Below are 14,167 nucleotides of genomic sequence, written 5' to 3' on the forward strand. Positions count from 1 at the left end.
TGCCTCAGTCACAGCAAGATATTGCCCACTATCTGATGCTGTAACTGAGTTTGTAAAAGGCGTTTTCCACCTTCTGTCAAGTCAGCTGTTTCAGAATGGTGGGAAACATGGAATATGAGCATAGGCTCACTGCTGTACTTCTTGTGTGCTGAAAGTGCTTTTCTTAACCAAAGCAGTTTTGTGTGGAGTTATAGCAAGAGGAGAAGGGGATGACAGAGGATGAGATGGTTGGATGCCATCACTGACTCAATGGACATGAGTTTGAGCAAAGTCGGAGATATAGTGATGGACAGAGAAGCCTAGAGTGCTGCAGTTATGGGGTCGCAAAGAGTCAGACATGACTTAAGAGCCTGAACAACAAATATTACGGTAGATAAAGTATCCTCTAAGTCCATAGGTGGTAGTTTTGGTAGAAGTATTGCATACAGGAAAGGCAAAAATGTATCAGGAGTGCCTGTTTCAGTATGAACAAAATGCTGCCCCTTCCATGATGGAAGCAGCCTAATTGTATTCAACCTGCCACCAGGTAGCTGGCTGGTAATCCCAGGGAGTCGGTCCATATCAGAAACTGTTTTGTTCTCTACTGCTGGCAGAGTGGACCATAGATAGTGTGGCCTTGGTGAGTAGAAGTCTGTGTTGCTGAGCTTAAGCATGACCTCCATCTCTGCCACAACATATAGTTTGTTCATGAGCCCGTTGGGTGAGGACAGGAGTGGCTGCGGAAAGAGGCTGGTACCCTTGGAGAAGGTATCTGCAGAGCAAGTTATCCTATCCACTTGATTTTTAAGATCCTTATCGACTGAGGCCACCCTTTGGTGAACGTTCATATGGGATATAAATATTGTACCATTCAGAGATGCCTCTTTTCCAGATTCCCTTGTCACCAACTTTGATCATTTGTCTTTCCAAGCAAAGTGAATGAGATGCACATATTGAAGTTCTGCCCAGTGGGGGAATTTTTCTTCACCACTGTCCTTCAGGGATGTCCTAGAAAGGGGCTGTCTTGCTGCAGCTGTCCACTTTTGGGTGACCCCTGCATGTTGTGTAGACCCATCTGTAAACCAGGGATATCCCCTGTGGTCAGTTGAGGCCAGAGGTGCAGGCTGAGAGAAGGCAGTGTAGCCAAATGGGAACCATAGGCATTTTGGCCACTTTTTCATGTAATTAACTTGTGCCCTTCAGCCTTCTCTGACCTAATCATGTATACATCGCTTCCCTTTGATGATAGAATGCTGCTTTGCACACCCAACTTTGTGGCTTGGTGAGGCAGCCAACTGTTTATGATGGATAGCTCAGAATGCATGATGATTTTGGTGGCCCATGGGTAGGCATTCAGTATCTACTAAGGCCAAGTAGCGTGCCACGAGCTATTTCTCAAAAAGAGAGTGGTTATCCCAGAGGGTGGCAGGGCTTTGTTCCAAAACCCTGTGGACCTGTACTGCATTTCACCTATAGAGGCTTGGCAGAGGCTCTAATCAGCAACCTTATCTGCCACTGACACCTCAGTGCTGCTGGTCTGTGGCACGAGTGGCAAAGCAGCTTGCACAGCAGCCTGGACCTGCCTTTCCAGAGCTGTCTTCTGTTCTGTGCCCCATTCAGCACTGGCAGCTTCTCAGGTCACTCAGTAAATGGGCCAGAATAATATACCTAAATGAGGAATAAGCCTCCAAAATTCAAAGAAACTCACTAAGGCATTGAGCTCTTTTTTGGCTATAGAAAGGATCAAATGCAACATCTTATTCTTTACTTTACAATGGACATCACACCATGTCCCACACCACTAAGCCCCCAGGAATTTCTTTGAAGTAGAAGATCCCTAAATTTTTGTTGGATATATTCCCCACCCTTTCACAAGCATATTCTACGAATAAGTCCAGTGTACTTGTTCCGTTTTGCTTACTATGTGCAGTTGGCATAATGTCATCAATGTAATGGGCCAGTGTGATGTCATGTTAAAGTGAAAGATAATCAGAATCATACAAACTAAATTATAATGTAAGACTGGGGAGTTAAGGTACCCATAAGACAGTGCAATACATTTCTGGCCTTGCCAGTTAAAAGCAAATTGCTTCTGGTGGGCCTTTGACAAGGATGAGGAAAAAAGGTATCTTCCAGATCATTAGCTGTACACCAGGTTCCAGAAGATGTTAATTTGTTCAAGCACTGACATCTCATCTGGTACAGGAGCTGCAGTTGGAGTCCTGACGTGGTTAAGCTTATGCTAATAATTCAGGGTCTTTTCTAATGAGTTGGCTCTTTGTATCAGGTAGCCAAAGTATTGGAGCTTCAGCATCAGTCCTTCCAATGATTTCTTTTAGGATTGACTGGTTTGATTTCCTTGCAGTCCAAGGGACTCTCAAGAGTCTTCTCCAACACCATGGTTCAAAAGCATCAATTCTTTGATGCTCAGCCTTCTTAATGGTCCAACTCTCACATCCATACAGGACTACTGGGAAAACCATAGCTTTGACTAGACGGACCTTTGTTGGCAAAGTGATGTCTCTGCCTTTTTTTTTTTTTTCTCCTTTACTTTCATTTGCATTTATTCTTTGTGGCCTTTATTCCTGGGCCATAAGTTCTTGTTTTTTCACTTTCTTCTGGGATATCTTTTTCTTCTGTTCAACCTACTCTTCTGGTTTAGGAACAATCTGTTCTCTTTCAGTAAGAATCATCTCAATGTGGCAGGGAGAGCTCATGTAGGGGTTGATCCGACTATGAGCTCTGTAAGTCCTGTGCCGCATCTTGCGTGCTTTGTTCACCTGGATGTGGTCAGTGACCAGAGATTCTACATCTAAGCCCTTAAGTTCAGCATTACTCTGCATTTTTGAGCATATGCAGTAAAAATTCAGCACCCTTTTTGGGCCACTGACCCTGCGTCCAGCCTACTGTTTGGCCTGTGCACACCTACCAACTCCACCATTGTAATGATGGAATGGCACACATTGCTTCTTTAAAGTGACATCCTTCAGATACTTGGAGGCTTTTTGGATATGCATACCCTTTATGGCCTGGGCAGTTTTCACGAATGTTCTTAAAGTGAATGTGAAGATTTGAACCTCTTGGTTTGCATGATTTTGTGGGGTTTTCTGGGTCGAGTGAATAGTGCACTATTTTTAGAGGTCAGCGCAGGCTGCTTACCGGAAAAGTGATGTCTCTGCTTTTTAATATACTGTCGAGGGTTGTCATAACTTTTCTTCCAAGGAGCAAGTGTCTTAATTTCATGGCTGCAGTCACCATAGGAAACCAAGAAAATAAAGTCTCACTGTTTCGTTTCCCCACCTGTTTGCCATGAATTGATGGGATCAGATTCCATGATCTTAGTTTATTGAGAGTTTTAAGCCAGCTTTTTCACTCTCCTCTTTCACCTTCATCAAGAGACTCTAATTGCTCTTTGCTTTCTGCCATAAGGGTAGTATCATCTGAATATCTGAGGTTATTGATATTTCTCCCAGCAATCTTGATTCCAGCTTGTGCTTCATCCAGCCTGGCATTTCGCATGATGTACTCTGCATGTAAGTTAAATAAGCAGGGTGACAATATATAGCCTTGATGTACTGCTCCTTAACTAATTTGGAACCAGTCCATTGTTCCATGTCTTGTTCTAACTGTTGCTTCTTGACCTGCATACAGGTTTCTCAGGATGTATATAATTATGTACAAAAGTTTGGTAAAAATATGGATGGTTAAAGGCTATTGTGATGTGGTCTCAGATGCAAATGAAGAACACGCTATTGGACAACACAGAAAAGTCTGTCCTCATTGTAATGTGGCGAAGCACTTGGCTAAATTGTGTTCCTTTTCTAGTGTTTGGTGAAGGGGAGACTTCAAGTGATGAAATTGGATGTTTAGCTGAGGAGATTTCTAAGCAAAGGGTTGAAGGTGCAGCTTGATTTCTCGTACCCGAGTTTATAGTCAAGTAGTGTCTTTGTCTGCATCAGCCAGTGAATGGCTAAAGAAAACCTGATGTATCCATACAGCTAAATAGTACAGCATGTCAAAAGGAACAAACTATTGATACTTAACAGTAACATAGGTAAATAATAAAAACATTACACAGAGTGACAAGAGTCTTATACAGAAGAGTACATGTTATGATTCTATTTATACAAAGTTCTAGGAGAGGCTATACTAATCTATATTGAAAAAAATCAGAAGACTGATTGCCGAGAGCCATGGATCGAATGGAAAGGAACATGAGGGAATTTTCAAAGGTGATGGTTATAATCTATATCAGTGATTTTAAAAGTTAACAAGATTATCTGTGACTTGTTAAATAAAATTTTAAGACTTTTGTCCAGATTTAATCAATCAGTAACTCTGAAGTTGGGGCCCACCATTCTATAGTTTAGCAGTCTCCAGATGATTCTAATGTAAGTTAAAAATGGAGACAGTTTGTTCTCTATCTTGCTAGAGTGTTTGAGTTATAAAGGGGAATGCACGTAACAAAACTGGGCAACTGTAGATTTGTACATATCATTTCATGTAAATTTTATCTCAGAAGGAAAAGCTAGAGAGTATATTGATGTCTCCAGCTTACTTACCCGTCAAAAGTTTGGATAGAGATGTGTATATGTTTATACTATATATATTATATATGCATACGTATATATGTACACCTGTGCATGCATATTGTGGGGCTGGTTTAACATCAGCACATGTGTGATGATTTAACATTAAACAAAAAATAAGTAATCATATCAGAGGATACAAAAGAAATTGTTGATAAAATTTAATACCCTTGAATGATAACGTCTAGTAAACTAGAAGTAAAATCTGACAGAGAATAAGCTATAAAACCTAAGGTAAAATTCATGCAAAATGGGAAGATGTTAAAAGAGATCTCATCAAAATCAAGAATAGAAAATATTTATCAAGCATGTCAAGGTGTTCTTAAGCCATATATGGAAAAGTAAAGAGTTGAAAATAATCATCACTTCTGAAAATGCAAGAGCACTAAAGAGTCTTAATAGGTACCAGGACTTATTAAAGATTGAGTAATTAAGATAGCATGTAATATTAATAGCTGGTTAAGTAATTAAGATAGCTTGAACTTTTCAATAAATAGAGCTGGAACAATGGCTACCCATAAGGGTTTTTTGTTTTTTTTTTAATTCTTCAACTCAGCGAAGAGTCCGGCATGACTGAGCGTGTGCGTGTCCTACAAATTAAAGGAAATCTTTAAATGTTTAGAAGACAGTATGTATGTGCGTGCTAAGTCGCTTCAGTCGTGTCCAACTCTGTGCAACCCTTTGGACTGTAGCCTGCCAGGCTGCTTTGTCCATGGGATTTTCCAGGCAAGAATACTGGAGTAGGTTGCCATGCCCTCCACCAGGGTATCTTCCCAACCCAGGGATCGACCTGCATCTCTTGTGTCTCCTACATTAGCAGGCAGGTTCTTTACCTCTAGCGACACCTGGGAAGCCCCAGAAGACAGTATATGTATTAATATGTTTTTAACTTTTCTTGAGGAAGAATTTCTTGAGTCACAGAAAACCAGTAACCTGAAAAGACTGATAAATTTCACTGCCTTAAAATGAAGAACATTCGTGAATCCAGAAAAAACAAGTGGGACAGATATTTGATACACATATAACTGACAAAGGAGCATTGTTAAAAAATATAAAGAGCTCCTTTCCTACAAACCAATATAAGGCAAGAGTCTCAGTAGGAAAACAGGAGAAAGTAATGAATGGGCATTTCATAAAGAAAAAAACACATGTGACTTAAGGTATTCAGCTTCATTCATAATATGGGAAATGCAAATCAAGGCTATTTTTAAATTTAGCTTTATTTCATAGAGTTGAACATTCATATTACCCATGACCCAGTAATTCCATGCCAAGGTACATACCTAAAAGAATCTTACATATGTGTACCAGGAGACAAATAAAATAAAAATGCTCATTATGCCACTAGCATTATAATTAACCTATCTTCAGAAGAATGGATGAATGAATTGCAGTATAGACACAACAGCCTATTTTATAGCAGCAAAAATGAGTAAAGTAACAGTTTCATGCAACAACCTGGATTACAGTTAGTGACATATTAAATGGAAAAAGCAAATCCTAGAAGACTACATCCAGCATGATACCTTTTAGAAAATTGAAAATCCAGCAAATCTAGAAACAGTATTTAGCTTAGTTTTTGTTTTTTTTTTAAGCGAAGAAGTGGAAAAAGTTCTGATAAGTGGTACTTTGAAAGTGAAACAACAGGAAGATGATAAAGGAAAGAGCACATTGGGAAATATTAAGTATTGGAGATGCTCTTAGGTTCATAGTGCATCATAATATTTTAATCAAAGAAAAGGGCACATACCAGTATTGGCAGAGTGTCATAACCCAAAATTTATGATTAATACTTTTATGTGTACTTGATGTCTTGGAGAGCAAAAAGCAAAAACAAGGGTAAAGTTAGCCTGTTTTCTACCCCTTCCCAAAAAAGACCGAGATAGCATGTAATATTAATAGCTGCTTAAGGTCGAGTTCCAGAGCAGGACATGGAGAACTTGCTGTTTAGAGCTGAAACTGGGTAAACTGAAGTTATCTTGATTTGATTTATTTCTTTAAATTGGAAGGAGTAGGGGAAATGTGTGTAATACATTATTCTGATTGCTATCAGTTGTAGTCATCCACACATCTTGTAATGGAAGTTTAAACTAAATCTTCTCTGTCCTATACTAGCCACATGTGATTTTTCATTTAATTTGAATTTTTACTTATTTTTAATTCCTCAGTTATACTAGCTACATTTCAAGTGTTTAGTAGCTGCATGTGGCTTGTGGCAGCAATATTGTACAGCACAGATGTAAAACATATCCATCATTGCAGAAAGTTACAGTTGTACAGCGTTGGAATCCTTGACAGAAATTACACATTTTAACTTCTTTAATAACCCAAGAATTGTGTTAACTATTCTTTATTAACAAAACAGATACATCTTAGATGACGTTACCATTGACCTCTGATTATGAAAGATTGTATTTATTTTTCAGCTACAGTTAACACTGATCTCTTTCCTCATATCATTATTTGTGGCACATCTCTATCATTGTTTATTAATAAGTTGGTAAAAGATAACACAGGGAAGAAATCCAGCCTTGTGTTTTATAATGGCAGATTTTAAGGTGCAAGTCAGATGTAGTTACAGCTGTTTTTAAAATGTCATTAACCCATAATAAACTTTTTTGAGAAATCAAAGAACTTGAAATGATGAGGGATGGAATTCTAATTCTTTAAAATTACTCAACTAGCATTGAGGGGTACTCTTAAGGGAAGGTCAGTGTTCTCATTTCTCTCATTTTAGCCTTAGGTTCTATACATAGCAATTTAAATAACTTCATACTGAAATTGTTTGGAAGTATCTTTAATTACTGGTTATATTTTAAAATATTTATTATGTATTTTTATTTATGAATTTGCATTTTCAGTATTGTTAATAACCAATTGAAAATCTTACTACTTATGGACACATTTTGATGCATTTTTATTATTATTGTCTAATGAATTATACTGGGATTTTTTTTTCATATATATACACTTATAGTTGTTGAAGTCTGAAGAGGATTCCTCATATAAACCTGTGAAGAAAGCTTGTACTCAACTTGTTGATAACCTAGTTGAGCACATTCTTAAATATGAGGAATCTCTAGCTGGTAAGACATTTTATATATTGGTCATTAAGTTGATTTTATAAGATATTTAAAATACTTTGTGCACATTTCTTATTTTTGCCTCTCGCTCTGCTTAGCCTAATAATTAACTACTTCACTTTTAAATGAACTCTGTTTTTTGTTGTGTTGAATCCCAGGTTATTGTTACATTATAGTTGACTGGTATTATTTACAGCAATGTAATAGAAGCATGGGACTCATCTCTTTCACATATCTTTCAATAGAACATAATTTTAGATGTCATAATGAGCAAGAATTAAAGTAAGTCCAGGGACTAATGTATGTAGGTAAACATGTGCTTATCCAAAAACTGTTCAGTATCTTTCAAATTATATAAAAATTTCTATCAAAATGAAGTTAATTATTATAAAAATGTTTTTAAAAGATTTACAGTACATTGCTAATACCATTTATAACTATATAAAATGTGCTTAATCTTGACCTAGAAAGGTGTTAGTAATTTTTAAATTGACAAATTCCTTATTTAATATTATATATCACTCAGTCACAAAATTGAAGTTATTAATGAAAATATAATTATAAAATCATAAAAGTTATGATTGTTATCTATTGCTTAAAAGCAGTAAAAGACTAACATTCCTTCCCATCCCCTAATATATATTAATGAGGAACAATAGTCAGCCTCAGTCAGTTTTCAGAATTGGGGGCCATTTACCTCTTACAGAGGTACCATTTATGGTAAAAATTGTTGATACTGTTTATATTTTAATGCAGTCTTTTTTATTTTTATTTTTTCATTTTCCATGTTTACCTCTTTTTCTTTCTATCTCCTGTTCTGTTTCCCAGTTTTTCCCTTTCCTAGATTTTAAAGGTGATACTGTTGTCACTTAATGTTAAAAAGTTGCTAATCTCCTCTAAAAATGCCCAAGAACTAAGACACATTGTATCTCCTAGCAACACTCCCAAGAACCAAGAAACATTGGATTTCCTAACTGGCTACACTTTCCTCTTACCTGAACAGCATTTACTTGTCTTAATACAGCACTGGTCCACCTTCTTAATGTATCATTCCTGTCTTCTGACATTCTACCACAGCAGCATCTTTTTGCCCCAGTACTCTTGAACACAGTATCACCTCAGCTAAATTGTTTTTGTCCTCCTTTGCTAATTTCTTTCCCATTCTCATTTCCATACATTTTTAGACACTAACCAACACCATGTTTGTTCTCAGAATTCCAGCTCTAAACTTCCCGACTTTCATTCTGCTTTTTACTTCAGTCCTCCTCCCCTTGACGTGAAACTTGCCTTCCATAGTGCAGCCTTTTTGCCCTTTATGCTTTATACATGTGTTTTATATGATATAGATGGGCGGGAAGTCTAGTGTCATAAGGAATGCTACTCTGTTGTATTGAGGCATGCACTGCATCTGTTCAGAGAATAGCACTGAGTAATTTGAATAATATTCTGTATAATTTCCACTGCCTTGTCATATTTTAGTGTCTTATTTTCTGTTTGTTTTTCCAGACTCTGACAATAAAGGTGTGAATTCTGGAAGATTGGTAGCTTGCATAACCACTTTGTTCTTATTCAGCAAAATAAGACCCCAGCTCATGGTTAAACATGCCATGACTATGCAACCATATCTTACCACTAAATGTAGTGTAAGTATAGAGCTGTCTGTCCTGTTTTCCTCTCTTATCTAAACCATGTAGTAAATATTTTAAATTTAGAGTTCACATTGTGTCATCCACCTTTTCACTGACAGATGACAGTCCTTTTCACTGAAAGATCAAATGGGTTATGTACTCAAATATAGGTTCTAATATTTGTGGCAAGTTATCTACAAACGTCATTTTTCTGATGTATTATAAATAAATGTCAGGTTTCATTTCTCTGTAAGCTCCTCAAGCTAAACTCTCAGTAATGCTTAATAAATGTAACTATTGTTAGGACTTACACAGTGAGTGAGGCAAAGTTCTTGTCACTGAGAAATTTACTATCATTTGGATTCTGCTTTTCATTTGTTATTTTTGATGTATTTTATTTATATAATGTATTTATATACTGAATATGGAAAATAAAGGATTATCAGAGATGTTAGGTTTTTAAGTTAATATTACACATGTTCTAAAATCAAATGAGAAGATTAAATACTGCTTGAGTCAGATAACCCAGCAGTTTATATAACAGCGTGGTAAATTCAATGGCTTATTACAACAGTAAATTTTAAAATACTCTAAAAATCTATGAATGTAATTAGTATTTTAATTCCTATGTTCTGAACTTCCTAAGGAGCTAATTTTAACTGTTTACTAAATTAGTTTTGCTGCTATGGTCAGTTTTTTTGGTGATCTAAATTAATAAATTCTAGGTGAAAAACTTCAGGATGTCCTGAGGAATTTTAAAACCAGAGGAAAGTATCAGAAGATAAATACATTAAAAATAATATATAACGCTTCTGAAACAAAAATTAAGACAACATATATTTCTGTCTTTAGGGCTTGTGTTAGATCCAGATATAAACTGATTAATATGTAATCTATGACTAATAATAATAGTTAATAGTTATTGAGCACAGTGCCAAACACTAAAGAATTTTGCATGCAGCTTCTTATTTCTATTATGCGGTTAGTACCGTTATTATCCTGGTTTTACAGATAAGGAAACAAAAGCTTAGAGAATGTAAATAATTTGCCGAGTGTCACAGCTAATGAGTCCCAAAGCTAGAATTCAATACCATGTCTGTTTACCTGTAGAATTGAAACAACAATGGAGCCTTGATTATCCTTGTTTTAATCGATATTTTTTAAAGCAAGGTTACTTGAAAACATTTTGTATAATTTGTTGTGTGTACATACACTAATATAAAGTTTTATATAAATAAGGTTATCTTATATATATGATAGACACCTTTTTAAATGTTTGTTGTTGTTGTTGTTATTTTTTATATCCTACCCTCCTCATTTCAGGATAAGCAATCTGGAGTATCCTTGCACATTTTATCCATGTTTCTATAATTGCAGACACACATATACAAATGGTTAACCAGATTTTTAAAAAATCATGTCATGTTATATATGTATCTGTTAGGCATTTTTACTAATCTCAAAACAACTGATATATATTCATCCTTTTGAATAGCTGTGTATCATTCATCTTATGGCTATCTAGGGGAGTATATATTTTTTATTTACATTGTTTCCCGTTGATAGCCACTACAACCAATTCCTTAATAATCATTCCTATTCGTGTACTTGTAAATATTGGTGCTTCTTTTTCTTTGGCATAGTCTGAGGAATTGACTTCTCAGATTGAAGGAATGTTTTGCAGTTTTGATTTTGCTTCTGAATAGCTCTTGTAGAATTGCTGGTGGACATGTTTCATAGCCTCTTTGGAAACCAGTGAATGATGATCTGTGTCATTTTTGTACTCTTTGCCAGGCTAACAGATGTAAAAGAATGTAGTTGTTTGTTGCTTCAGCTTCCTTTCCTTGATTTCCAAGAAGGTTTAGTATCTTTTTTATGGCATTAACCAGTTGTACTTGATTTTCTTTAATTTGACTGTTCTTATCCTTTGCTTATTCTACCTTTGAATTGTGGACTTTTTTTTTTTTTAAACTCTTTAAATGTTTGAGATATTGATCTATCTTATGTATGTTCATTTCAGATATTTCATGTATTCTACAGCTCTTTTCCTTCATGATTTTCATCTTCATTTAAATTTTTCTTTTAGATTTTAAGATACTTTATTTACTTGATTTTTCAAATCAGTTATGTTTCAAAAATTTTTTACTGCATTTTTAAAGTAAGATTCTGTCAGTGATTTTCAAATGAATTTATCTTGACAAAAACTAATTTATCCCTTCACCTACTTTAATCATAATCACCTGTTGCCTACAATTTTTAATCAGTTTTGAAACCTCTAAAATTTAAAAAGATTGTAATGTTAACATTTTAAATTTTAAAATAAAGGAGACTTATACCTAATTCTGGGATTCTGCATTTTCCTCTGTCATCAAAGGGGTTAACACAGCACTATTGTTAGCACTCAACTTCGGCACTGTTGACACTCAGGACCTGGTTATTCATTGTTGTCAAGAGCTTTTCTGCATGTTATAGGATGTTTGGCAGTATCCTTGGCCTCTATTCACTGGATGCAAGTAGTACCCCCCTTGCCAGTGTTATGACAACCAAAGTTGTCTCCATATATTGCCAGATATCCATTGGGGGACAAAGTGAAAGTGAAAGTGTCAGTTGCTCAGTTGTGTCCGACTCTGCGACCCCATGGACTATAACCTGCCAGACTCCTCTGTCCATGGAATTCTCCAGGCAGGGATAATGGAGTGGGTTGCCATTTTCTCCAGGGGATCTTCCCAACCCAGGGTTTAAACCTGGGTCTCCTGCATTGCAGACAGATTCTTTACCATCTGAGCCACCAGGAAAGTCACCCTCAATTGAGAAATACTGAATTGTTATTATCCTAGTTTGAAAAATATTAATCTTAAAAATTGAACCAGTCTTTGGTAAAATACTCTGTTAAATATTTAAACACCATTGTTCAGAACTGACTGTTAGTGCATGTTAGGGAGAAAAACGGTAACTGTAGCATTATGACGAAGTGATCACATGGTAAGTTAGTGACAGAGCTAGAATAGAATCCAGGTTCCTGTCACTATCTGCTCCTCTTCCCTTCATACTTTAAAAAAGTTCTTTCCTAATAATGCTGTTTTGGTGTGTTTTTTTTTTGGAGGGGGGGGAAGCTATTATGTGTGTGTGTGTGTATATATATATGTGTATAATATACCTATAAAATAATACCAAAACCCCAAATACATAAAGCTGCATATAGTTTCTTTTCAGATTTTGATATTCATAAAGCATTGATTTTATCCTTATAGACACAAAATGATTTCATGGTTATCTGCAATGTTGCAAAAATCCTAGAACTAGTTGTACCACTGATGGAACATCCAAGTGAAACTTTCCTTGCCACTATTGAAGAAGATCTAATGAAGCTTATCATCAAATATGGCATGACTGTAAGCATTCACTTTACCTCCTCTGTATTGATCAATATACAATTCACAAATCATGAGTTTTAAAATCACTTAATCATGCTTTTACCTTTGTTTTTAACTTTGTCTTTAATTTTTATCTAAACAGTAACATATTTTCTCTTTTAGGTAGTGCAACATTGTGTAAGCTGTCTTGGGGCTGTTGTAAATAAAGTGACACAAAATTTTAAATTTGTGTGGGCCTGTTTCAATAGATACTATGGTAAGTTCACTGCCTGGGCTTTAAAATTATTTTGCTATATCTTGCAGTGTCCAGTTCCTTTTTAACCTATCTGATAAAAGATAATATCAAGGGAATTATAAGAGGTGTGATTGTCCTCTGTAGTCCATTCTCAGAAGCAGTACTTCCTGGTATCTTTTATAGTCCCTCAATAACCCAATGTGATTACTTCAGAAATTTATCTTCTCATAAGTGAATGTTGGTAAGATTTTTGCCTACTATGTCAAATTTAAATACCATTTTTTTCCCTTACATTAGTTCTTTTAGGCTCGATTGGAATGCCCTCATATTTCTAGGCATGTTTAGTACTTAGAAAAGTTTAATTTTAGTAAATTTTAAATTTAATTTTAATTTACTTAATTTTAGTAAAATTTAGTTTTAGTTTATTAGCAGTAATTATTTGAACATAGCAGTTTAAGAATAGAGGGTTTGTTATAAAAAGTATAAATAAATGTTATTTATTTTACTAGGTGCCATTTCAAAATTAAAAAGTCAACACCAAGAGGACCCAAATAACACTTCACTGCTAACAAACAAACCAGCACTTCTGAGATCCCTTTTCACTGTTGGGGCACTGTGTCGGCATTTTGATTTTGATCTGGAAGATTTTAAAGGCAACAGTAAGGTAAAGATCCTAATATTATTATTTAGTATCCTGAAAAAATAGAACTATGTGACCTGTGCATTAAAAAATGACTATAATGACCCAGGATGAGCAGCATTAGAGTAGTCTGGATTTTGGTTTTGTTTTGTTTTAATTTTATTGTATTGTATTTTCTATTTTTTGGATATGCGGCATGTGAAAGGGCTTTTCCAGGTGGCACTAGTGGTAGAGAACCTGCCTGCTAACGCAGGAGATGTAAGAGCTGCAGGATTGATCCCTGGGTCAGGAAGATCCCCTGGAAGAGGGGAGAGCAACCCACTCCCATATTGCCTGGAGAATCCTATGGACAGAGGAGCCTCGCAGGCTGCAATCCATAGGGTCGCACAGAGGCAGACACAACCAAAGCAACTTAGCATGCACACCCAGTGTGTGGGATCTTAGTTCCCTAACCCAGGATTGAACCTGCACCCCCTGCATTGGAAGTGTGTAGTCCTAACCACTGACAGACCAGGGAAGTCCCTAGAGTTGTCTGGTTTAATTCTAAAACAGTGCTATTCAAAACATGATCTTCAGACTGGCTTCTGATCTGTGAAGCCAATCTGTTAGGTACCAGTCCATAATAAATTAATGCAAGTT

The 14,167-nt window shown here is 36.0% G+C and overlaps 1 protein-coding gene across 3 annotated transcripts in view; it reads left to right on the forward strand.

Moving 5' to 3' along the window:
• The window catches only part of NIPBL (NIPBL cohesin loading factor), a 206,489-nt gene that overhangs the window by 175,483 nt on the left and 16,839 nt on the right, over positions 1-14,167 (forward strand). For all 3 annotated transcript variants that reach the window (XM_055422164.2, XM_088827650.1, XM_055422165.2), the window contains 5 exons: positions 7,546-7,654; positions 9,158-9,294; positions 12,531-12,671; positions 12,816-12,909; positions 13,398-13,552. In XM_055422164.2, coding sequence (XP_055278139.2) covers positions 7,546-7,654; positions 9,158-9,294; positions 12,531-12,671; positions 12,816-12,909; positions 13,398-13,552 — 636 coding nt within the window. The remainder of the gene's footprint in view (positions 1-7,545; positions 7,655-9,157; positions 9,295-12,530; positions 12,672-12,815; positions 12,910-13,397; positions 13,553-14,167) is intronic.

This window comes from Moschus berezovskii, chromosome 18 (assembly GCF_049115385.1).
Source record: "Moschus berezovskii isolate FMDL1 chromosome 18, NW_MosBer_1.0, whole genome shotgun sequence".
Taxonomy (NCBI): Eukaryota; Metazoa; Chordata; class Mammalia; order Artiodactyla; family Moschidae; genus Moschus; species Moschus berezovskii.